Below are 27427 nucleotides of genomic sequence, written 5' to 3' on the forward strand. Positions count from 1 at the left end.
ACTGTGTTGTGATAATTTGAAAGATAATAACTGACTTACCAGTCTCATGTTAAGGTTCAAACTAAAATTGATTTTGACTTTAAATTATTAAATAGATTTTCATGCTGAATGTTTATCTGTGATCGATAGAGCCTGGTGGCTTTGTTAATCTATTGCTGTCAACTTAAGAAAGACTGCCATCTGCTGGTCAGATCTAAGATTTTAACAGACTTAAAGGGACTGTCTCCCAATTTGTCAGTGTTATTCATAACTTCTGGAGCAAACACTGTCCATGAAATATTTTCTGTCATAAGAAATGTAACAGTCAAATTGATGGCAAGTTTCTACAAAAAAAGCTGATAAAAACAGTCCAATATTTTGTGACATTGGACCCTGCCCAGAACACAACTTCTCTGCTCTTTACTACATAGTTCCTATAAATCTTAAAACTCCCAACAGAGAGCTGACACAGAAAATTCCAACATATAACTCAGTAACAAGTTGAAGCATTAGCTTAGATTTAAGTCCATAGAATAAAATGTCAATTCTTAACATCTATTTGATAGAGAAGTTAATTTATTTTATATTTGCCTTTCAGGGTCACAACCACTGAGGAAACTCACCTGGGTTTGCCTCTTAAAACAAAACAACTCCAACTCTGTCAGGTTTTGATTCATTTTTTTAATAAAGCTATGCACTTTTAAATAAAGATCTACAAAATATTGTTAGATGTGTCTCATTTCTACACAAGATCTGTCCAATTTTCAAATTGTCCATCTTAGCTGCTGCTTTAACGATGGCATGGAGGACTGCTTAATATAAAAACAGTGGAAAATGTGCCCCTTTAACAGATAATGAATGAAAACATGCGAACTCATGTTCACAAGTGTATAAAGCAGCTCTATACATCTGACATAATTGATCTATTTTAAAAAAAAATCATTTCCTGTGTATTGAAGTATGACAAAATGAAATGGCACAAACATGTTGCCCATAGCAAATAAATGGATATTTCAGCCAAACTCATCAAGATGTGTTGAGGAGGGTCAGTCTGTCTGGCATAGGCATAGATCACATCATATTATTGAGCCTTTTACAAATGTCACATATTGGAATGGTCAAAAAATAGTATGAGTCCAACAGGAGTAAACTGGAGAAGAATTTGGTGCCTGCTTGGTCACAACTGACAAATGAAACAGGCTCCCTCAACACATTGATTGTAATGTGTATTTGAAAAAGATGTAATTTGCAGGATTGTGGACATGCTGCTGAATGATATCAAATATAATCCCTCCCCTTAAATTAATCCCTTTATTGAATGGCAAAGACAATGAACAAGTGTAGTTCGGTTACACATGGGTGGAACAGCCTCAAAGTAGGATGAAATATCTCAGACCAACTTTTCCTAGTTCTAATGAGACATTTAATTTGAGGCATTGACTCTGATTTCTTCTTCACAAACACTGTCTTACCTGCTGAGTATTTTCAGCATTATCAGTTTGTGTTTCAGATTTCTAGCACTTGTAGTTTTTTTTGCTTTTTGCTAAAAAAAAGAGCAAAACTGCCTTTAACCAAATAATGGGGAATGGACTGCTCCAACAGTGATGTAGGGCTTCTCTCCACCACAAAGGCAGTTACTAGATTGAATACCAAACAGTTCACAACTGCACTTACAACTCTTGTCCTCCATTCAGAAAGTGTCAGTACCAGTTCTGCAGAATATTCACTGTTTTCTTTAAAGTAAATGTCTCTTAATTTCTTTTGGCATTAGATGTCAAACTTTTCCTCACAAATGCAATGCCCATTTTCTTCATAATCATCTCTGGTAACAACCATGTCCATGAAATCAACATGTTCAGAAAGCAGCTTTCCACCTTCCCATGAATATGTAATAGGACTGAAAGGCAAAAAAAAAGTTATTCCTTCATCAAAGACTTAATTACAAGGTAAAGGTCAAAGGAATTCTGTTAAAGACTTCCGCATTTTCACACAGAGTGGCATAACAGAAGAAAGCAACATACAAACTCACTCATGAAAGGGGAAAAATCTGCATTTGCCAAAATACTACATTAATTCAATTCAATGCTGGAGGGGCATTTGGCTCTTTGCCACAAATACACCAAAGGTTCTGCTGGAAAACAGCATGTCTGTACTGTATCTGTTTCCATAGATGTTTTTCGCACGTGTGTTCCAGATCCCCAAGGTACCACTTTCCTATCTTCCTTTGCACTCACTCACAACAGCCGGGGTGAGTTAAGCCTGTGGCCACTTTGAGAGGAAAACATGTTGTTGCTTTGCCAAGCATTCCTACTATTAGCACAAAACAGCAAGGAGGCCTCGACAGGGGTAAACACAGACAAAAGGAATAAACTGCAGAAGGATGGTGCATACTTGGGTATAGAGTTTACAAGCAATCATGTCCACTTAAAAAGTGTTAAATCATTGGCAAATTCTTGGAATGAACTTCAGTCATCTCAGTTCCCAATACAATACACTAGAATACCAAACTCAAGAAATTATGCCAAAGCTACATAAAACACTAACCTGGACTAAGTGCAGTATTGCTCCTAATTCTGAAAACCACTCTAGGAAGAGTGAAGAGGCTTTACAGAATGTACAGAGAAAATTATTAGAACATCAGGGATTATAGCTAAACTGTTAAACTGGTAGTGCTTGACAGAAAATCAGTTTAAGGAGACTTTAAAATGCTTACAATCCTGTAGTTTCAAGAGTAAATAAAGTATGAACTTACTTCTATCCAATGAAAGGTCTAAGGTAAAAGGGAACAGATTTAAAGTAACTTGCAGAAAATGCCACAGCCAACATCTTCGTGATTTGGGACATGGATATGGTTTCATTAGTAACCATTAAATGGCACTTAGATAAATAATACGAGAAAACTAAGGGGGGGGGAGTGGAACCTGTTGAATGGTGAGCTTTGAATGACGTCCTGTAATTTACCATTCTGTCATAATATTAAGATAGAATTAAAATGCAAACAAGAGTTCATGCTGGAAATATAGTTCAGCACAGTAAGCTATTGCCAGATGTCATCAGAGGTCCTGGGTTAATCTTCCAACTGCAGTGTAGAATACATATTTTGAGACAGCAAAAGAAAAAGGAAATGATATTCCAAATTCTGATAAGTTTATAAAACACATTTGTATCTCAAGTTAACTTAAGCAGTAAACTACTTACTTCTCAGGCAGCAAAACTGACACGTCATGATCGCACGGTGTAAGAGATCGTACTTCAGCATAAACACGATCTCTAAATCCCGGCAAGAGCGAATTACCACCAGTCAGGACAATGTTCTTATAGAAATGAGGGTGCATCTCTGATTAAAATAAAAAGATGAAAATGTTGGGTTTAAATAAATTGTGCCATATTTCTGCTCTTGTTTAAGATATTGCTTAAAAGCAATTTCTTTGACAAAACTTCTCTGAGTACCTCTTGTTGGCTCAGTGTCAATTTTGCACTGGTAATACTGTGCATAGAACATTTCCCTCATTAAATTTATAACTATTATTATTATCACATGCACCAAGAGATAGTGAAAAGTTTTGTTTGCATAGCACCCAGACAGATCATTCTATACACAAGTACATTGAGGTAGTACAAAAGAAAAACAGTAACATTGCAAAATACAGTGTCACAGAGAAAGTGCAAACAGATGCAAGGGCCATGATGAGATAGATTAGAGCCACTATTTGCATGCAATCAAGAGCTGTTTACTGAATTAGGATAATCAATAATGCATATTCATAAAGAACTATTTGAAATCTGAGTTACGCTCCGCAGATACTCACCCTCAGGTAAACTTTGCACAGAATGAACAATTGCTTCTGGTATCCCCATCTCCTGAACGCCAATGTCAGAAGGATGAAAGAGGATTTCGGGAACAGCAAATCTCTCATTAGTCAGACGAAGAATCTGCTCACTTGTTTTGTATTTTCCACTGAAAACCATTTCCTCTAAAGGCTGAATTACAGAAAGTCACACACAATTTAAGGATTTTTTTTAGAAAGATGGGCACAACAAACATGAAAACATGAGTCATCATTCCCAAATAAGCCTCAAAGGTCAAAATGCATTTTATATCAAGAATTAAATTAACTTGGATATTGCATAAATATTCCTTCTGTCAAGTTATCACAATAATTTGAATTATGTGATGAGAACAAAAATGAAGAAAGGAGTTTATGGGGAAACAATGCAAGACGTTAAGAGACTGATGCAGGAGGTCTGGGGACAGAACTAACGAAAGCAGAAGGGACCTTCAGAATGTGTACTGAAGGCGGTGGGGGGGGGGGGGGGGAATCTCAAATTATGGTATTGTCATATATACAGTATGAAATGAAAGATTTCAAATTGGTAAATATTAGGGAAAATGCAAATATGTAAATGACATTGAGGTTAACATGTTATAAGAGATAAAGAACTTCAAAGAAGATGGAAGGTTAGTTATGATTGGTCTCCGTGGGCCATAAAAAAATTAAGAAGTGACCCAGTGGAGTTTTGAAAATGACAAGAGATTTTGAAAAGCAAACAGTAAAAGATATGACATTGAGAAAATTAATCAAATGTGTTGGCAGCATCTTTGGTCATTCAGGAAAGGGTGCTGTAAGAACAGGCCTCAGACCAGACACAAAACTCACGGTCTACCAAGCAGCTGTCAACCCTGCCATACAGACACCTGGACTACCTACAGGAGACACTGGATGCACACCAGCTATCTGCAAAATCCCCCAAACCCACTGAAAGGATAAACAAAGCAACATCAGCATCTTCTTCCAGGGCAACCATGAAACCTGAAACCTGAGTTGCACTTAGTCAACCACAGAATCCTGACACCAGATACTCTTGTCTGAGTTCTGTCATGGAAAGAGAGAACTAGGCAAACAGAAGAAGAAAAAAAAATCAAAGATCTGCTCAAAGCCTTCTTGATTAAATGCAAGATCTCCAATGATTATTCAAGATCACTGCTCAAAGTAATGAAGTAACATTTGGGATGGTACTTAGTACCTTGAATCCATGCATTAGGTGCACACAGAAGGCCTGTATAAGCAATGCAAGGAATACAGCACATCACCAGCAACCCTGTCAGGTGCTTCCTATGCCATCTTTGGAAGAGTGTGTAGTACCACACTGATTTGTAGTGTTACATACCCCGTAACTGGGTTTACAGACCAGCAAAGATAGAAGTATCCGATGGACTCTGGTGATACCAAAACTAAAGATGTTTATTAGTAAACTACACAATACAGTACCAAAAATGCAAATATACATATAAAACAGGTTAGCAATAATAAACATAGAAGTGTAGGAATAATAATAAGCAATCATAAACAAGCTCTATCAAGGTCTAGGGGTAAATGACTTGTCATAGAAGAGTATAAAGTTCAGTTCAGTTCATGCGTGCTGAGGTAGTTATGGTTGTTGTAATCGTTGGAGAGAGAGAGAGAGAGCGAGACCGAGCAAGAGATTAGGCAGCTGCAGCAGGCAAACCTTCTGTTGCTGTCTTAATTCGTCGTATCGTTGTGGTCAATCAGCTATGACCCCTCTTCATCAGCTAGACCGTTCTTCTGTGGTGGACTCGTCACTCTGGCATGAGTGGACACACACACAAGTCCCCACCAGCCCTGCCGTCACACTGTGAGCTTTATTGACCGATCTCCTGATTTGGTCTCCGAAGCCCCCACCTTCCTGTGGGTGCACAACACTCAGTCAGTGTCCACTGGTGTGTCTGAAGGGTGTCTCCCCAGACCTGTCTTTTATCCCTACTAACGGGGTCTCAGCTATCCATCAACTCTGAATGACCATGTCCATCAAATCAGGCCACTCCTGCTGTCTCCTGAGGAATGTTAACGAGCAAAGTAAAGTCCTTGTAGTGAAAGGTAAATAATCCAGGAAGAGTCAAAATACAATAAATCAAGTCTCTCTCTCTCCCTCTTATCTGCAGCAGATGTTCCTGCCTCTGTGCTTCATCTCTCTCTCTCATTAGCAGCATAGCAACAGCAATAGTTCATAGTTCTCGGGGGGGGGGGGATGGTTAACTCTGCACCCCATTTCTATCAGGTCTGTTCATCATAACAGTAGATTTTGAGGTCACTGATGGTCAGAGTAGAAGCAACAATCAACGGATTACCTAAAAATACAAAAGTATTTTCTCTGGTAGACTGGGCAATATCCAAGGTGAAAGGTTTAAAATGATTGCTTAAATACCTAAGGGAGTGATGCAGGATATGGAATGCTCTATGTGAACATTGCGAAAACCAGTTCCACACTGATTTTAATAAAGAATTGGGTGGTTACTTTAGTATGAAGAATTTGTAGGGTTATCAACAAAAAAACAGTCCTGTTGTACAGCCAATGTGTCTGATTTTGTTCAGCAACCTCTTGCAATTTAGCCCTAATATATCAGAATATTATGTAAGTTTATAACATACAGGCCTGACATGGAAACACCATTGCCTTTGAACGGAAAATCATACAAGTAGTGGGCTCAGCACAGTACATCACGGGTAAAGCCCTCCTAATCACTGAGTACATCTACATAAAACACTGTTGGCGGAGAGCAGCATCCACCATCAGGGATCCCCATCACCCAGCTCATGCTCTCCTCTCAATGCTGCCATCAGGCAGAAGGTACAAGAGCCTCAGGACTCGCACCACCAGGTTCAAGAACAGTTACTACCCCTCAACTACCAGACTCTTGAATAAAAGGGGATATCTACACTGAACTTCACTTGCCCCAGCACTGAAATATTCCCACAACCAATATACTCACTTTCAACTACTCTTTATCTGATGTTCTCATTATTGCTTGCTATTTATTTATATGTGCACGTGCACAACTTGTCTTCTGCACTCTGGTTGATCTTTCACTGTTATAGACATGTTATAGATGCCCACAAGAAAATGAATCTCAGAGTTGTAAATGGTGATGTATGCACTTTGATAATAAAATTTACTTTGAAATTTAAAGGCAGCACCTCCAACACAAGAGAATGGCATTCATAGTAAAAGCATACAACTCTTGACTGAAGAAAGATCCGATCAGGAGTGCACTGATAAGGATGCCAGCTAGTGAGGCAAGGAATAAAAGGGTAACAAGCATGCAGATTAATTTGGTATCATAGTTCAGCACAATCATGGTGAGCTGACAAACCTATTCCTGTGCTGTTCTACATCCTCACAGAGCTACTTCTGCTTGTCTCTTTGTCCATGTCACTCTGTGTCAATACCAATGTTTTACAACTTGTAGATTACAAAATTGACTTTCCAATCAAGTTAAGTCATCAGAGGAAACTTCCTGAGGCAGAACTGACTGCTGCAACAAGGCAACATCTATTAGAAAGGCAGAACAGTTAAAAATCCAGGTAGAAAAACTGGCAGCTTCAAGTAGCAAAACCAGGGTTACAGAATAAAACTTGATTTGAACTGGTTCAGGAACATAATACACATTGAGAAAAGAAGAATTCTGCAACAGAGGGTGAAGATGCATGTCAACATTTTAGTAGAAGCAGGGTCTATATGAGTTCTTTGAGCAATCCATTTTTTTATACCAGATTCCAACATCTGTAATCTTTTTTTCCTCAGATGCTGTACTTTTCATGTCTGAGCATTGCTGTCCTAGAACCCCACCCAATCTAAACACCGGACATACCTAGTGCTTTACACGATAACCCTCAACGAAGTTATACAAGATCTCAGAGCATTGGCCTAATCTGTACGACCAGCAACATTTTTAGAACACAATTAAATGAGTAATACAATGGAGATGGAGTTCAGTGCCTATTTAAAGTAAAAATTAGCAAGTAAATTTCCAAGTGACATTTCCAAATGATTTACCTTACAAAAACCCTTCTTAATGGTACTGAAGTCTGGAAGCACATAATCTCTCATTACAGTGTTGGCTTCTCCTTTCAGCCTATATAAAATGAAGAAGAATTCTGTAACTCCTAAAATATGAAATATTGAAGTTTTTTTTTACAAATTTTCATTCTTCTGCTTTCTCTTCACAGGGAGATTGAAGAACAGTGTTGGTGTACAGTGCATCTTTGATCTGTTTGATGGTCCAGCCTTCTACTGATTTTTACTTACCTGTTCTGCAATACAATGCAAATAGACCTGAATATGGAATCTTTGATTGTAGTACCATAATTACCTATATCTGTACCTTACTGATGATAAAAAATGTCCACCAGATAGCATGCCTCTTTTGTAGCAAACCTGTGCAACCTGTGAAGATTTCTGCTTTCAACTTTAAATTGAACTAAGTAAACAAACTTTAAATCTATTTCAAACGTAAATAATCTTAAGGATAATAAATCCTACAGATAAGGATCTCAATTCAGTTTTCGCATGTCTATCATGTGTTATGAGCCAATACATTTAGTATTGGCAACTACTAGTAAAGGCAAAGTAGAAAGCTGGCTGGGTTCCCCCAAATAACTTGCACAAGAAAATAAAACTTCCCTTGGGTAATTAAGGAAAAAAGTCAGTACTGATGAAATAATCCTTTCCATATAAACACTCCTCTCATCAGATTTAATTTTCTGACTTCCCCTACATCCTTTCTCAGTGATAAGAATGTAGTGATTCAGCAAAGATACAAAGATAATATCAGTGCAGACATAATAAATCATTGCTTCAACAAATATGCTTTGTGAATATGAGACTAATCTTTTGTGACATTTTTCCCTCCATCTCCCAAATAGCCAAAATTATACCATTAGTATCCCCAATTATAAAGGCTAAAATTAAGTGAAAAGAAAATTACAAATGTGCATTTACTTACTGGGCTATTTCCATGTCTTTGTAGAAGTCTTGTGAGACATAACAGACATCTTCCTTCACTTGATTAATGACATGAGTTTCATCCATGACGTGCAACTGTCTAAAAGAGATAAGGATTCCAATCAGTGATAAAACTGTTAGCACAGTTAGTGCAAATCAAATACAAGCATGAATAAACAAAAGTTTAAGAAATCAACCACTCTGGAATTGAATTATAATCCTAACAATTAATGAAGTGTGCTGATAAAATGAGTAAAACAAATGTTAGATGGGCTTACTTGCTGACTTCAATTCTACTTCTATATGATTATTGAGATATTAGTTGTACTTCTGGTCTTTAATAATCCCCATAACCTTTGGCATGCTGCTTAGCTACTTAGCTCAGTTAAGTTACTGGACAAGTATCCAGAAGTCCGCACCATTGATCAAGCCTTATCATTATTTTTTGCCATCAATTATTCACTACAATTTCTAAACATTAAAAATTTCTCATCTCTTCATACTTCCTGTTCATCCATTTGAACTTTCTATTACAATTGGAACATATATTTTCCTGCAATTGCACTTTCTTGCCAGTGGTAGTGCTAAAGGATCTTGGTTTTCTCATCTGCTGCTTTGTTGTCTGTAAAGTCTGCACTTTAAAGAGGAACTGAATTGCGTTTACTTGCACTAGTCAATCCAACATCTGGCCCTATGTTTTCTGCCCATCCCATGCCCCCCTCCCACCCTCTAGTTATAAGATCTTAAAATTGGCAAGACTACTATACAAAGTTCTTTGAAAAACATTTATTTAGACCAAATGTTAGAGACGCAAGTCTGGATTCGGGCAAAGGGTTCAATCAGGATAGGGGTAAGGTGTGAGGAGGCAGAAGAACAGTCACAAGTGGGAGAGCAGCAGAGAGGGAGAAGGCATCACTGAGTCACGGATGCATCCAAGAAGCTTCAGGTTTAGATATTTTGGTCACTTCAAGCATACATAGTTCAAATTCTTGTTTTCAACTGGTGGCTACATTTTGTAGGAGACCTGAAGATAAGTGGTTTACTTGTGTGCTGAGAATCAAGTGCCCATGAATGACGTTCTGATGTGATGTGTAAAGCTGCAAAATAAGTCAAGTTAAAGTCCCCTTACTGGCCAACCAATTGACAAGAGGGCCACCAATTCACATCCATCAACTATATTGTTGCTATCAAAGTGTGAGTAGGTAAGATTGACTTTCTTTACTCCAATAGACTCATTATTCAAAGGTACTGAATAGTAGATGACAATTCAATTTACAGACAGTGGAAAATATGACCATTGTGAACATTTACAAACTGCCAACAAAAATATGGCCAACCACTGCCCTTCCACTGTTAACCACCCACAGTGATTACTTCAAAGAGTCAATTCCAACTAAGCAGCTGCAAAGCAACACACACACACACAATGCTGGAGGAACTCATCACATCAGGCAGCGTCTATGGAAAAGAATAAACAGTCAACGTTTCAGGCTGAGACCCTTCTTTAGGACTCAGAGGTGTCTCGTCCCAAGACGTCGACTGTTTGCTCTTTTCTATAGATGCTGCCTGACTTACTGAGTTCCTCCAGCATTTTGTGTGCGTTGCTTTGGATTTCCAGCATTTGCAAATGTTCTCGTGTTTGTAAGCAACTACAAGTACAGACTGTACCTGCCACTCACAATAATTTAGCATTCTCCATAAGGAAAAATTATGAGCAGCACTATTTAAAATAACTTAATAAACACCCCAAGATTGTTCAGAATCCACACCAGCAGCTTAAGAAAGTAACAAGCAACACTCAGGCAATGCTGCAGGTTCAAGCAGGTTATCCAGCTGGATCCTCCTGATCCAGTGGATCCCCCAACCCAGTTCTTCTTCCCTTCAAAGTTCTGCAATTCTTTCATTTTTATTTTAGAAAATTAAATTTTGAGATTTAAAAAATATTCAGAATGTGCAAAAGAAATTTCATGTCGCCTTTCCACAGTTATTAAAAATTATAAGCCACAAGTGCCTCAAAGCCACAAGCTTTCCTTTTACACAATATAAACATTAAACTTCCGGTAATCACATCCTTGCTGAAGAAAATCAGCTGGTTTTATAGTTCATGAGTTGGAATTATTAAGCAGAATAACAAATATGAGAGAGGCAAGACATAAGGTTTTTGGGAACTTGGCCATATCTTTGTCTCCTCCCTAGCCACAGGTGAGGTCCCAGAAGTCTGGCAAGTAGCTAACGTCCCATTATTCAAAGAGGGAAATAAGGATAATCCTGTAAGTAAGCAAGTCTCACATCAGTGGTAAAGAAGTTACTGGTTTCTTAGGGATATGATTAATAAATATTTGGAAAACCTTGTGCTAATTAGGAATTTTCAAAGAGTTGACAAAAGTGATTGATGAAGATAAAGCTGTTGATGTTGTCTTCATGGATTTTAGGAATAACATTATGGAGTGAGGCAAATTAACTGAATTTAAAAGTTCAAAGTTCAAATTTATTATCAAAGTATGTATACAATATATGACTTCGAGGTTCATCTTCTCACAGATACCAACAAAACAAAGAAACACAATCAAATTCACCAAAAACACACACAAGACTGCCACATAACGAATTTGCAAAAATGGGGACAAATTGCACAAATAGTAAAAATAAGTAAACAAAAACACATGGAACACAAACAGTAGAATCATCGAAAGTGAGTCTGCAGCTGCGGAACCGTTAAATGCTGAGGCAGGTGAAGCCTGTCTAGAAGCCTGATTGCTGCAGGGCAACAAATGCTCCCGAACCTGGTGACCCAAGACTCCTGATGGTAGTGATACGAGAGGGAGACCGGTCAACTGCAGGCAAATTTCTGTATCATTGAGTCTAAACACAGAAGCATAAAGAATTACAGCACCAATGATTAGAAAATCATGGTTCCATTCCTGTCACTATCTGTAAGGAGTTAACACATTCTCTCCATGACTACATTGCGTTCCTCCCACCTTCCAAAATTGTACGGGTTCGCGAGAGTAAGTGTATGCATGCTACACTGGTGCCAGAAGCACGGTGATACTTGCAGGCTACCCCTGCACATCCTCAGAATGTCTTTCACTGTATATTTTGATGTACGTGTGACAAATAAAGCTAATCTTATAAAATCTTCAACATAACAAAGTAACTACTTTACCAGCAACACTGTTGTCACTATATTTGCAAAAGATTAGTAGATAATTAGAAGTATAGTTGTGGACACAATACACTTAAAATTTCCTTTTAAATTTCTAGGTCATCTGGTATATTTCAGTTAATTCTGTCCTAAATTCATAGGTGTATGGGGAAGAACAAAGGAGGAATTGTAAATTCCTAATTCCAGTTACCAAGGAAAAGCTACTTTAAAAATCAACTTTTAGAGTCAAAAATACTGGAAACACTCAGCCAGTCTTGCAACATCTGTAGAAAGAAAAACAGGTAATGTTTCAAGTCAGAACTCGGAAAGAAAAACAAGTTAGTTTAGGTCGCAGGAAAGGGAGAAAGGGCACAGGTAGAACAAATAAAATCTCTTAAAGAGTAAGAACATATGACCTAATATGGTAGATAAGGGGCAGTTAGTTTAACCTTCCTTGTCCATATATGGCAAATAATAAAGCTTTGGGACATGCCCACTGAACTACAACACACAAAAACAGAAAGTTTCCTGTGTTATTCTTTTTCTTTAATTTTAGATTTCTAGCATCAATAGTTCTAAATTTTTTTCTGAATGCAAGGTCATTGGAAAAAGTACCTTCAATGCCCTGACTTAAGGAGCAGCTAAATAAAGACATGAAGAAAAAAAAATGAAGGATATGTTGACAAAGTTAAATTAAGGACATGAAGTAGTCAATGAAAAATATTAACACTGGGATAGACCAAGGGACCTGTTCAGTACTGTAAATTTATATTATGCAGCAGCTTACAAACAAAAGGTGGTTTACAAAGCATTGTGCATAACAATTGGTAGCATAGTTACTTCTTTCAAAAAACACAGCATTAATGGATCAAATTCCATCATTATGGGTGAGACAGTTTGTAATCTGAGAGCAATCACAGTTGAAGCTTTGGTTTATTCTCTATACAAATTAAACACAGCTACTCACCAAACATCAGAACATATGATTTTCACTGAACTGTACCATATTATCCATTCAAATCAATACAAGTTTTTAAAACAAAATCTATTAATCTTTTATTCAGTTAGCTCCAATAAACCATTCACAATTTAGAATACCCTAAAGCAGTTTTGCCTACAATTTAATCAACATATTTATTCCCTTCAAAAGAGGTGCATTCTTTAAATAAAGAATCTATATTTCCTAAATTTGGTACGGCATTTCTAAGCTATCTAAATCTGGTTTGATGAATTATAGGTTTAATACCGTGTAAAGAAAACAACCACTTTGTTATTTATAACACAAATTTAGCAACCATTTCTTTGAAAGAATCAAATTTTCTGTAATAATTTGTAATAACCAGAACTTTATAACTATTGATTCAAATCACTTGCTAAAATCGAAGATCCCTACTCTCACCAAACACCATCAATCATAACCCATTTCTAATCTGCCAAATCTCTGGAAGATTTACCTGTAAGATATTATTTCCTTAAGATGGTTTGTGAGCAGTTTCCCTCCAACGTTAATCCTGCAAAGAAATACAGAATTATTTCATTCTTCTCTTGGAGAGCCATCTGCCAGAACCCAAATAACTGAAGTTCAATTTGCCAGAAGCACACAATCTTTTTAGATGAGGTAATGATGAGCAGTCGAACACTGACCATATCTTGTGCACAAAAAAAATTAGTGATGGAACTTAACCGACCAAAATTATACACGTACAGTACATCTTATTAACAGAAAGATTCTGAAAATTCCCATCATCATCCATGGAGGGAAATCTGACCTGATAGGACATTCTCACATGATTACAAAACAATCCTAGAACAGAGTCTTTATCCAGGGTGCCTGATGCCTCGCAGTTCCAACAACCCGGGTTCAATCTCAATCTCCAGTGCTGTTTGTGCAAAGTTTGCATGCTCTCCTATGATCCTGTAGGATTATTCCATTTGCTCTGGTTTCCCACCCCATCCAAAGTACGTGTAGATTGGTAGGTTATTTGAGTGCTGCAAATTGCCCCTGGTGTGTAGATGAGTGCCAGGATGTTAATAAGGTGGTGTTTTTTTTTATTTAGCAATAACCTGGAGGACTTGGAGAAATCAACACGTATTCTACAGGGAGTCCTGACAGAAGGGCGCTGGAATTGAACTCCAAACTTCAGAACTCCTGAGTTATAATAGTATCGCACTAACCGCTATGCTTTGGTGATTAGATTATAATGGGTTGGGATAAGATTAGTGCAAAATAGGTGCTTGATGGGTGGCACAGAAGTGTTAGCAGAGTGTCCTGGTTCTGTGTTGTACTTATATATGATTCTATTATTTGCCATACAAAAGACATAATTTAGTCAAGTCATAAATTCAACAAGACTTCCTCCAGATTTTAAATCTGTAGGTTGCACTTACTCTTTCACTAGAAAAAGTATGGAAAGAAATTGTTCCTGTATTTAAGTAATAATTTCCACCTCTCTTCTTTTCCCATCTTCTAACTTCCATCAATGGCTGAACTATTATGAATGTTACCCTGTATCCCCTCACTTAAGTGTTGGTCAAAGTAAGTGCCAAGTTCAATCTCTCGTCAGGATAGATGTCACATTGAAATAACAATTCTGAAGACCCACCCAACTTTCCTTTTCTAGGACACTACAGTTACCATTTGATTTATTTCTTAACACCTGTGAAAGAAATTAAGGAAGCACAAAATGTTTTACCATCAAAGTTTTAATGACTGCCATTAAAATAGATCTGTTGGCTATGATTAAATAAACAATTTTAATACTTTGCTGGGGTAATAGATGACAATATAGAAGAACATTTATGAAAATAACTAATTTACCTGCAAATACCTTCATTCATCTTTTTCCTTTTACAATAAGGAATAATGTGTGTAAAAGAGTAGCCACTGTCCACCACAAGACAGCAAAGTTCAGAATCATTTTCTTCAAAATACTTGGAAGCACTCAATGTCCCAGCTGAAAAATACATTTAAAATATCAAAAATCACATTCCTGTTTAAAAAGGACTGTCAGATAATAAGTTACTGGAGTTGGCAGACCTCATTAATAGAAAAAAAGTGAAGTACGTTCAGTTACCATTTGTCCTGTAGACTGCTTGAAATTGATATTCTTCAAATAAGATTTCATTCATTGATTCTTGGATGGAATTAAAGTTGAAATATGGTTCAGTGATGATTATAGTGGATTCAGGAAAATCTACCTAAATGCAAATTTTGAAACAATTAAGACACAATGTGATAAATTCCTACTATTCGTCCTGTAGGGTCAAAAAAGTATTTGGCCATAATTGAGAAGCTTTGAAAGAATAACAATTGTGGGAGGAGAAAGTGGTTGCTTAGGCAAGTGAACAAAAGAAAATTAGGAACATACTAAATGGAATAGTATCTGCAGTGTAAAACTGAAGATTGATGAGAAAATCCCAGCTGTTAGCAACGCAGACCTTACTGTTTGTGTTAATCCATCACTCATTTTACCATCAATACAGTGAACCAATTTAATTCAATGAGCTAGAAGGGGACATGAGAAGGCATTGAGAGGAGGATTAAGGAAAACCCAATGCGTTCTATGCCTATTTGAAGAGCAAGAGGATGACTAGAGTCAGAAGAAGTAGGGAAGGTCCATAATGAATACTTTGCTTCAGTTTTCACCAGTGAGAGAGACCTAAATGAATATAAAAGCAGCTTAAAGCATGTTTATATGTTGGAATATGTTGACATTAAGGAAGAGGACATTCTGGAACTTTTGAAAAACATTAAGAAGCACAAGCCCCTAGGGCTAGATTATACCCCAAGTCACTATGGGAAGTGAGGAAAGGGATTGCTGTGGGTTTTGTGATAACCTTAGCATTCAACTTGGCCACAGAAGTAGTACTGGAAAATTGGAGGGTTATTCCTTTGCACAAGAAAGGTAATAGGGATAATCCTGGAAATTATAGAACAGTAAGTCTTATGTCAGTGATGGGCAAACTATTGGAGAGGATTCTTAGAGACTGAGTTAATGAGTCTTTGGAGAAGCATAATCTGATCAGGGTAAGTTATCATAGTTTTGTGAAGGGGGAGTTCATGCCTCTTGAGGAAGTGACAAAACAAATTGATAAAGGTAGAGCAGTAGATGTGGCGTATATGGATTTTAAATAAGTTCATTCAGAAAGTCAGGAAGAATAGGATCCAGGAAAACTTGGCTGTGCGAATTCGGAATTGGCTTACCCACAGTAGGTAGAAGGTGGTAGTAGATGGAATGTATTCCACCTGGTGGTTGGTGACCAGAGAAGATACGCAGGGATCTGTTCTAGGACCCCTTCTCTTTTTGATTTTTAAAAATAACTTAAATGAGCAAGTGGAAGGGTGATAAGTTTGTAGATGGAATGAAAGCTGGTGATGTTGTGGCAAGAGTAGAAGGTTGTCATAGGTTACAACAGGTCATTGAAAAGAGATCTAGAACTGGACTGAAGTGACAGATGGAGTTCAATCTGGAAAAGTGCGAAGTGATACACTTTGAGAGGTTGAATTTGAAAGCTGAGTACAGGTTTAAAAGCAAGATTCTTAGCAGTGTGAAGGAACAGAGGGATAAAGCTACCCCACATTGCCACAGAAGTTGACAGGGTAGTTAAGAAAGTGTACGATGGGTTGGTCTTCATTAATCATGGGATTGAATTCAAGTGCCATGAGATAACATTGCAGCTCTATTGAACCCTATCGACCACACTTGGAACACTGTGTTCAGTTCTGGTTGCCTCATTACAGGAGGATGTAGAAGTTTTAGAGAGGGTACGGAGGAGATTTAGCAGGACACTGCCTGGATTAGAAAGCATACCTTATGAGGAAAGATTGAGCGAGCTACAGCTTTTCTTTTTGGAGTGAAGGTGGATGAGAGGTGACTTGATAGAGGTGTAGAAGATGATAAGAGTCATTGATAGAGTGTACAACACTTTTTTCGCCCAAGGTAAAAATGGCTAATTTTAAACTGATTGCTGGGAAGCATACATTAGAGATGTTTAAGGAACTCTTAGATACATAGATGGATGAAAGATGAATGGAAGGCTATGCTTGGGGCTGCATTAGATTGACCTTTATGGGCCAAAGGGCATCTACTGTGCTGAACTGTTCCATGTTCAAACCACTAAACAAACTATCAGCTTGATGAAGCTAACAGACAGGACTACATTCCTGTTAAACAGCTACTGTAAATGGATCTGATCAAAGTCTGCAGTTCCACCAGGTCCAAAGATAGGGGTGGAGAACTAAATTGTAATCACACAAAGATGTCCAATCCTAGCAGTGCCTGAATCCCAAAGATGCTGTGGAGGATTTATCTTGACCTGTTCCTCACACTTTCACCACAAAAGCCAGACATAAACCAACATGAAAATATCACATAATTTAAAGAAACAGTTCAGTACATTGGCCTCATCAAAATCTATGGATCTCTGCATCAGTGCATTTGAGCTTATAACCAGTGCTCCAAAATTATCTGTCAAACAAGCTGTTCCTGCATGGCTATAACATTTTGATTTAACTAACAATGGAGCTAAATGCCAATAGATATCCCACTCATAAAAGAACGAATCTTAATGAGCCAGTAACAGCGCTATCAATCAACAATTACTCAGTATAATCTACCTACTTAGTAACGGATGTAGAAATCTGGCCCCTTATCTCTGCACTCTCTTTCACCTGCAATAACCTCTCATTGTTTTACTTAACAAGTTTGCATCAACCTCTGGCTTAAAATTATTCAAAGATGTAATTTTCACTCCAACATGATAAAGTGGATTCTAAAGATTCATGACCATTAGGAGAAAAAAAAACTCATCTCTTTCTTAACTGGGTAACTCATTTAAAAAAATCAAGTTCCAGATTATACTAAAAGGAAACAAAGCATGCTCTCCACATTCACTTTCTCCATCAAATCCCCTTTTTATTCATCTAAATATTAATATTAGTGGATACTAGCCCAGCCTGTCAATCTTTCCTCTAACGATAACTCATTCATTTCCACTATGTCTTGTAAGCCTTCTCTGAATGACTTTGAATGCATTAACATCCTTCCTTAAGTAAGATCTATACAGTACACAATAGCCTAAATGAGGTATCACCAATGCCTTATAACTGACAACTGCTTTTATATTCCATTCCTCTGGCAATAAAAAAAACTAGGGTTGTTAGCTTTCCTAATTACTTGTTGTACCTGCATTCCAGCCTATTACAAATCATGGACTGGGACACTTAGATCCCTTTGTATTTGAGGGATCTGCAGTCTCTCACTATCTAGGTAATATGATATTTTACTTTTCCTACCAAAATAGACAATTTCACATTTTGTTACATTAAACTCCATTTTTCAGATTTTTGTCTTCTTACTTGACCGACCTACATTCCTGCATGACCATCCTCTTCACAATTTAATTGCCTAACTACCTTCCTACACATTTAGCCACCACATCTTTGACTTCTTCATAAAGTCATAAATATAAGTAGTAAAGAAAATTTGAGGTCCCTGTACCAATTCCCAAGGTACTCTGCTCTTTAAAACTTGCCAAAATAGATAAAAAACCATTTATGCATGCTCTGAATTTCCTGATGGACATCCAATTTATATTTATACCAACATGCAATTTCCTACACCATGACGTTCTAATGTCTGAAGCCACCTTTGATTTGCCACCACATCAATGTCTTCTAGAAATCTCAGTACATCCACCAATTCTCTATCCAGATTACATTGTTTCTTCAAAACATCTCTAATAAATTAATTTCTTTGTCAATAAACCATATTGGTTTTGTCTGTTTCACCTTTTCCAAGAGCACTGCTATCATAAATTTAGTAATAGCTTCTACCATTTTCCCATGTTGATCTAACTGGTTTGTATGTTCCACCTCCTCCGTAACCTGGATCAACACATTGACATCGTGTGGAGGCTTGCATGCTTCAAGGACTCCATCAGGCGATGCCAATTCAGGACCACCCATTTGGAACGGCTGTGGACGAAATGCCAAATGAAGATTGATCCAACCCTGGCTCCTGAACAGACAGGCTCACGGGCCATGCCATAGGAAACAGCAAAAAAATACTTCCCACCTTCCTGTCTCCTTTTTGAATGAAGGAGTTACTTTTACTATTTTCCAATCCAATGGAATGGTACCCAAAACCAGAAAAATAAAGGGCAAGTGTTTGAGATCTTTAGGATTAAGAAATGTTTTTATTGGAGTGATGTAGAGAAAACATTTCCATCCCAAGGACAAGATTATCGAAGTACCTTTATTCGGATCTTGTTTGAAGACAAAACTCACTCAGGGGTACAGATGCTTTCAATAAAAAGCTAGGCAACCAAGAAAGGTATCAAGATATCTTGATGTACAATATGAAGCTGTTCAGTTTAACAAATTTTCTTGAATAAATGGTTTATTTCTCTGCTGAAATAGTAGTAATAATTGTGGCATGTTACTGCCGATCAATAATCTTTTGTTTCAAGTTAAATCAATACTTATTTATTTTCTCATGCACAATTTGTAACAAATGTCCATTTTCAAAGTTGCTTTGTTCTGAAAGCAAATGTATAAAATATACTTACTTTAAAATTAGATCACAAAACACAAATTTCTGTGCACCACATATTGCCATAAGAACATCACAAGTGTAAACTCTTACTGTAATTTGAGAAATCCATATATTTCATTCCAGTTCCACTGTGTAAGTGCTCCGCAACACATTGAGGACCCAGGTCAGACTGGCATTGAATAACGTGCAATTACCTTTACTTGTATTGGAGATGTACCGAAGTAGTATGAATTCAGGATGCCTGCAAGCCCTACTTCTGAGCAACCCTTTCTTCTGTGCACCATCATTCCCACCTTCCTGACTGATAAGCTACAGAACCTGGGCCTCTGTATCTCCCTCTACAATTGGATCCTCAACTTCCTAACCAGAAGACAACAATCTGTGCGGATTGGTAATTATATCTCCTCCACGCTGACGATCAACACTGGTGCACTACAGGGAAGTGTGCTTAGCCCACTGCTCTACTCTCTCTACCCATGACTGTGTGGCTTGGTATAGCCCAAATGCAATCTATAAATTTGCTGATGATACAACCATTGTTGGCAGAATCTCTGATGGAGATGAGAGGGTGCACAGGAGTGAGAGATACCAATTAGTTGAGTGGTGTTGCAGCAACAGCCTTGGACTCAACATCAGTAAGACCAAAGTGCTGATAGTGGACTTCAAAAACGGTAGGAATCAAAAGGGAACACAAACCAATCCTCATAGAGGGATCAGAAGTGAACAATTTCAAGTTCCTGATCAAGATCTCTGAGGAACTAACCTGGTTCCAAAATATAAAGAAGGCAAGAGTGCAGGTATATTTCATTATTTGAGGAGATTTAGTTTGTCACCTAAAACACTTGAAAACTTCTACAGATGTGGAGAGCATTCTGACAGCTTGCAACACTGTCTGCTACGAGGGAGCTACTGCACAGGATCAAAAGCTACAGAAAATTGTAAAATTAGTCAGCTCCATCTTGGGTACTAGCCTCTATAATATTCAAGCCATCTTCAAGGAGTGATGGCTCAGAGAGGCAGTGACCATTATTGAGGACCCCCAATACCCAGGACATGCCTCTTCTCATTGTTACCATCAGAAAGGAGGTACAGAAGCCTGAAAGCACACATTCAATGATTCAGGAACAGCTTCTTCCCCTCTGCCATCCGATTTCTGAATGGACATTGAACCCATGAATACTACTTCACTTTTTAAAAGACTATTTCTGTTTTTGCACTACTTCTAATTTAAATGTTTAATATACATATATACTTACTAAAATTGATTTATTTATTTTCTATACTATCATGTATTGCACAGTCCTGCTGTTGCTAAGTTAACAAATTTCATGACATATGCCAGTGATATTAACTGATTTTGATTCTCATGAGAAGGTTGAAAACCACTGCTGGGAAATCAGCTCTGAAAGGTCCTCTTTATGTTAATTAATTTCAATAAAGAGGACCTTCATTTATGTTGAAGTTAAGTTAACAAACATTCTCCTCCCTCCGCACCCTCCCCGGTACTAAACACCATACATCTCCAAGCTCAACTCAAGCTCAGTCTTCAACTCAACTCAACCTTGCCAGCATTTATTAGTGGCAGTTAAATATCCTGACTTATTTTCCCAATTCCACGATGCTCCCCCTCACCCATGACCAATTCAGACCCAGTGCTGAAGTTGGCCTTGCCTAATTTACCTTTGATGGAAATGCATTCTCTTGCACAAAGGCCAATAGTCCAGTACACTGGGCATTACCAGATTTACAAGTCACAGGCCCATGTTCAAAACAATTGCAGGTGGTCATACAACAAATGTTGAAATGCCCCTACTAACACCAAGAAAAATTTAGGAATTTGCATTCTGTAAAAACCCTTAAATTCTACTTTTTCCTGAAAGTATGTGCAGAAATACTTATTCATAAACAATGCAAAACTGCAGATGGCCATTAACTTTCCCATATGACTTCAGATTTCTAGTTTCATTCAATTCATGAAGCATTAAGTATACTGAACTCAATTCAGTCAGTACTTAGACTGAATCTTATTCAATGCAATGAAAATATTCATATCTCAAAATTATATTTTGGTGTTAATATATTCTCATGATAATCATGATACATTGCCACAATTCCTAATATTGTCAACACTTCAATAAATAACTTTTTATGATGGTTTTGGACAAGAGGAAAACTAATCAGATTAAGGAAATGAAATAGTGGAATCGTTCATATCCTCCTAGACCAATGAACAGTGTTAATGAATGATCTCTCCATAATGCTGTAGTATTGTTATGAGCCCCAAGGAAAACAAGAGCTATCACCTTCTGATCCTGAGACAACTGTGCTACCAACCTAAACAAAGCTGATTAACAGAAAGGAATTTCAAAAACAAATCCACAACTATTAAATAGATCTTCTTAGGAATGGCTCCTTTGGAAACATAACTTTTTAAGATTGCTTCAATTACTTGCACATTTTTCCTGATTTTTTTTTAAAGTAGTATTTAGTAACTTCAACTGCCATTTACTACCAAACTAAAAAATGATCCTGATTAGAAATATCCTTTGCAGAAGCATTACAAAAAATCTAAAGCTTTCAAGCCTTAGATTTGACATGTTACTTGTGGAATGGTAGATCAAAAAAATATATGGTTATGTTTATACATTTAAAAAGCACTATAACATACAAATCAGTGGAGCTTACCTTGTACATTTCTTTCCCAAACAGGTGATCCCATACTTGCCTTTGAACATCCCAGTTAACCAAATATCCCTAAAGTGAGAAATGTTATTTAACATCATGCAAATACATGCAATGAAACAAAATATTATCAAACACTTCTAAGGGAACTTTTATATTACAAGTTAAACACAACTGATCAAAATTGTCAAATTAGAAAGTTACTCAAAATAAATTTGTAAAAGTGAAAATGAAGTGAACTAACAACTAAAAAACCTTTTGCCTCATCTCTACTTGCTCTTTTCCCCACAGTAACTCTAATGAGGTTATCACCATCTGACTACCAGGGCAAACAGTAGATCACAATTAACAGTTGTACAACCACAGCTGGACAGCAATCTGCCCATATGAAACATGTGCTTCTGTGGCTGCACATGCACATTGACAATCTGGAAGCACACCTTCATTCTGTCACCATTTAGAAATACCCTTTTTGTTATAAAAACATGTTCCACATTACATTCAATCTACCACGTTCTTGTCCACTCAGTTACTCAGCCCTACTCACAATTCTACTAGTGTCGTACACTACCACTGGCAGACGTGGAAATATATTTTTTGTTCTTAGCCAAATCAGAGATACATTTTGCAAATAGCCCAGACACATACACAGATCACTCAGATAATCTATTAACCTTACCTTCTAATCCAAGAAAATCCATACCATTTGCTTTCTGCACAATTACTAATTCTCAAATGCAATTATTTATAAAAGTGGCTGAATTTACAGAAGCAGCATATATTGAACGATATTTATTTACTATTGAGATACACAACGGAATAGGCCCTTCCGGTCCATCAAACTGCACCACCCAGCAACTCAATTCAACCCTAATCACAGGACAACTTACAATAACCAATTAATCTACCAACTGGTACATCTTTGGACTGTGCTCTTCTCACACACACAGAGGACACACTACAGGCTGCAATTGTTCAGTTCGGCAAGGATGCCAGGGCTTTTGGGTTAATGGTCAAAACAATGATCCTCCATCAGGAACCCCCTTGAGATGTTTACAACTCACCTCGGATCACCATTGACGACCACCCTCTCACCATGGTTGAGCAGTTCACCTACCTGGACAGCATTATCTCCAATGACACTACAGTAGTTACGGACATTGACAATTGACTCCCCAGAGCCAGCAGTACTTTTGAGCGCCTCCAGAAATGGGTGTGGATGGCCCACCAGCTGTGTCTGTCCACAAAACCCAGGTGTACAGGGCTGCCATCGGCACAACACTGCTATACGGCTCCGAATCCTAGGTCAAGCTAATCTGGATGCTCGAGCACTTCCATCAGCGCTGCCTCCGCTCCATCATGGGTATCAGCTGGTAGGATTGTGTCTCCCAACAACGAGGTCCTGGAGAAAGCTCAACTTCCTACCTGCAGAGCTCAAGCAGCTCTGCTGGCCAGGCCACATGTCTCACGTGGACAACTCCTGGTTATGGAAAGTAGTACTCTACGGAAAACTCTCCCAGGGTAAGAGAGATCGTGGTGCCCCATGCAAGAGGCACAAGAACCAACTTAAACAGCAGCTCTCTCTGACAAATATCGAGGTCAACGGGTGGTAGCAGCTGGCTTGTGACAGAGACTGCAGAAGAACACTGATCCATAGAGCAGCCAAGAATTTTGAGGAATCCAAAACAGCAACTGCTGAAGAGGAGATGCAGGAAGGCTCCTACTGCCCAAGTGCCCACATCCAGCTTTTCCTGTGTCCCTGCTGCTCCAGAGTCTGCAGATCCAGAATTGGCCTTGACAGTCCCCAACAATTGTGCCATCACTCCTGAGGTTGCTTCTTCCCTCATGATTTTTGCAAGCAAAGAACCAGCTTCATTTTCAAGTAACTCACCTCTACTGCATTCTTTATTTCAAAAGGCCCTGGCATATTAGCAATCTACGCACCAATCTCACTATCCACCACATCCTTCTCCTTTATTAAAGCAAAGTATTGGAATTCTCCACCTCTAAGCACATGTTCCGTCCTTTACCCTTGAGTAAACCTACTCCCTTCCTATTTTTTCTTCAAGTCCTTGATACATGTATAGAATGCCCTATGATTCTGTTTAATCCTTGGTGAGCACTCCCGGTGTGGCCTTCTGTACATCAGTGAGAATCGACGTAGATTAGAAGATTGCTTCACTGAACACCTTCACTCCGTCCACTAGAAAAAGTGGAATCTCCCAGTGGCCACCCATTTCAATTCTACTTCCCAGTTCCATTCTGACATCTCAGTCCACAGCTTCCTCTACTGCCATGATGAGGCTATCAGGTTAGAGAAGCAACACCTTATATTCCACCTGGGCAGCCTCCAACCTGATGGCACGAACATTAATTTCTTAAACTTCCAGTAATTGCCCCCCACTCTCCTTCACCATACCACATTCCCATTTTCCTCTCTCACCCATCTCCTCACCTGATTCTGGAGCTCCTCCCCATCGCCTTTCTTCCATGACCTGCTGTCCTCTCCAATCAGATTGCCCCTTCTCCAGCCTTTTATCTCTTTCACCAATCAACTTCCCAGCTATTTACTTCACCCCTCCCTCTCCCAGTTTCACCCATCACCTTGTGCTTCTCTCTTCACTCCCCCACCTTTTAAATCTACTCAAGGGGGATGAAATGAAAAAGTACAAATATTTTCAAAGACTATTGCTATGTATTGGTGATATAGAATGGTCAGGGAGGAATTTGACATCAAAGCTAAGAATTTTAAAATAAAGTGTTTAACTGGAAGCCAGTAGCAGCCATGGGTGTGATGTAGAGAGAGGAGTTGGTGCCAGTTAGGACATGAACTGCAGAATTTTGGATAGTCGTAAGTTGGCCAAGGGTAGAACAAAACAGGCCATCTGGAAATGTGTTGAAATTGTCAAGGCTAAAAGTAATAATGGTGTGAAAGAATTTTACAGCAATAAATGAGCTACAGAAGAGATGATGTCGAGTAATGCCACAGGAGAGGAAATAAACAGTCCTAGTGAAGGCATGGAAAACTGGTGAAAAGCTTATCCACAGGCCAAATCCACGGTCATAAAAGATTATCCAAAAATTATGAAAATAATCTACCTTTATATAGATTGTAGAAACCAAACAAACAGCAATAGTGTGGAGGGCAACTTCATGCAATGTTCATACAAGAGTGCTTTCTAGCTCAATTTAAAAGAAACCAAGTATGGTCCAATCACAAGCAACAGAAAATCTGCAGATGCTGAAAATCCATACAAAGTACTGGAGGAACTCAGTAGGTCAGCCAGCATCTATGGAAAAGAGTAAACAGTCGACATTTTGGGTCGAAACCCTTCATCAGGACAGGAGATAAAAGATGAGAAATCAGAGTAATAAGGTGGAGAAGGGGAGGAAAAAAGTACAATGTAGAAGGTGATAGGGTGAAACCAGGTGAGGGGGAGAGGTGAAATGAACAGCGTTCTGTAAAGGAAAGGTCAGTGCCTTTAAGCCGTTACATCTCATCTTCGTAAAATTCTTCGTGGGAAAAGTTTGATTTGGGAACCGAAGCATCACGACGTGAAAGAGAACTTAAATCGTCTTAAAAAGTCTCTCCCTTAAATGGTCTGTGAGCATTTTGAACTTTTGCAATACTACTTTGAAGAACTGTTTTTGCAACATCACTTTAAGAACTGTTTAAGCTTCATTGCTTTAAGAACTGTTGAAGCTGCTGCACAGCAGCTGATTTCCGGTTACATTAGTGATTTGTTTACTTTTGGGGGGGGTTTGTTTTCAGTGTTTAATAAACGTGTTATTTGTTAAAAAAAATCCCTGCCTAACTCATATATTTATTGTTGCTTGAATCCGTAACAGGAGGAAGAAAGTACAATGTAGAAGGTGATAGGGTGAAACCAGGTGAGGGGGAGAGGTGAAATGAACAGCAATGAAATTGATTGGTGAAAGCGAAAGGGCCGGAGAAGGGGAACTCTGACAGGAGAGGGCAGAAAGGGAAGGGGTAGGTTACTTCCTGGGGACATGTCTCACTTCACCATTCCCTATTCACATTTCCCACTCTCACATTATCTCCTTACCTGCTCATCACCTCCCTCTGGCACTCCTCCCCCTTCCCCTTCTTCCGTGGTCTTCTGTCCTCTCCTTCAGATTTCCCTTTCTCTGACCAATCAATTTCATTGCTCTTCACTTCACCTGTCCCCCTCACTCGGTTTCACCAATCACCTTCTACATTGTATTTCTTCCTCCCTTCCCACCTTCTTATTTTGACTTTTCATCTTTTTTCCCCATCCCGATGAAGGGCCTTGACTCAAAACGCCAACTGCTTACACTTCTCTGTAGATGCTGCAAGGCCTGCCAAGTTCCTGCAGCATTTTGTGTGTTAATTCTGTTTAATCTCACTTGTCAGATATATTCGCTTGCAAAAAAAAAAATCACATGAACAAATTGGGTACATCTTTTGATGAGGAAACTGAGGGTGACCTAAAAACCTTAAAATAGTAGGAGGTCCAACAGAGCAGTCATAAAGAAAAGTTGGACGACACAGCTGTTTCTGCAGTAAAATCGTAAGAATACTGAAAAGTAATAGTTGCCAATGAAGACGGGATTGATAAATCTCGGTTCTGATGTTACTTTGCTACAATTTCAATATCCTGCGCACAATACAGCGAGCACAAAAAATGACGTCTGCTCTTGACTAGAAACCCAATGATACCCGTGAGAATCCCTGGAGCCGAATGAGATAAGAGCGATTAGACATCAACGACCAATGAATTGGTGCCTGTCAGCAAAAGATGGACAATGCTACGGGGCTTGCAAGATCTTTGTGGTCAGGTTTCTCTAAAGTAGCTGCAAGCGTCGTCGCTTTGAAGCTCACTCTAAAACCGCAGCCAGTGAAACCCACGCACTCACCTTCTGAAAGGGAAGAATATAATACAGACCCGAGGGATCCTTGATCTCATCTATCTGGTTGGCGGTGAAAGTTTTGAGTCGAGCAGTCCTCGAGCGAAACTGGCAATTAGGCAAAATGCTGCAAGAGGAAAGCATTGAATCAGACATCGGCTGGAGGCCCAGAGAGAAAAGAGCCGGACGCTAGGGCCGCTTCTCCTGCAACGCACCTCACCCCCTCCTCACTGAAGCCGATCTTCGCTGTGCTAGCCCCGTTGTCCAGAACCAGGGTCGCCATCGTCCCATACGCCACCGCCGCCAAGCGACCAATCAGCAACTGTCCTCCTGTACGTCTACAATATCGTCCCCCGACCATCAACCTTCTCTT

The 27427-nt window shown here is 38.6% G+C and overlaps 1 protein-coding gene across 1 annotated transcript; it reads right to left on the minus strand.

The window, feature by feature from the left end:
• Positions 1-645: 645 nt before the first annotated feature.
• On the minus strand, positions 646-27425 carry actr6 (actin related protein 6). The gene is made up of 11 exons (XM_073066279.1): positions 27270-27425; positions 27064-27181; positions 22168-22236; positions 15001-15124; positions 14745-14880; positions 13381-13437; positions 8783-8881; positions 7834-7912; positions 3789-3960; positions 3178-3316; positions 646-1876 (listed from the first exon to the last, which is right to left on the minus strand). Exons 1-11 carry the CDS (start codon positions 27413-27415, stop codon positions 1747-1749), a joined length of 1269 nt encoding a protein of 422 aa, XP_072922380.1. The 5' UTR covers positions 27416-27425; the 3' UTR covers positions 646-1746.
• Positions 27426-27427: the final 2 nt, after the last annotated feature.

This window comes from Hemitrygon akajei, chromosome 14, assembly GCF_048418815.1.
Source record: "Hemitrygon akajei chromosome 14, sHemAka1.3, whole genome shotgun sequence".
Lineage (NCBI taxonomy): Eukaryota > Metazoa > Chordata > Chondrichthyes > Myliobatiformes > Dasyatidae > Hemitrygon > Hemitrygon akajei.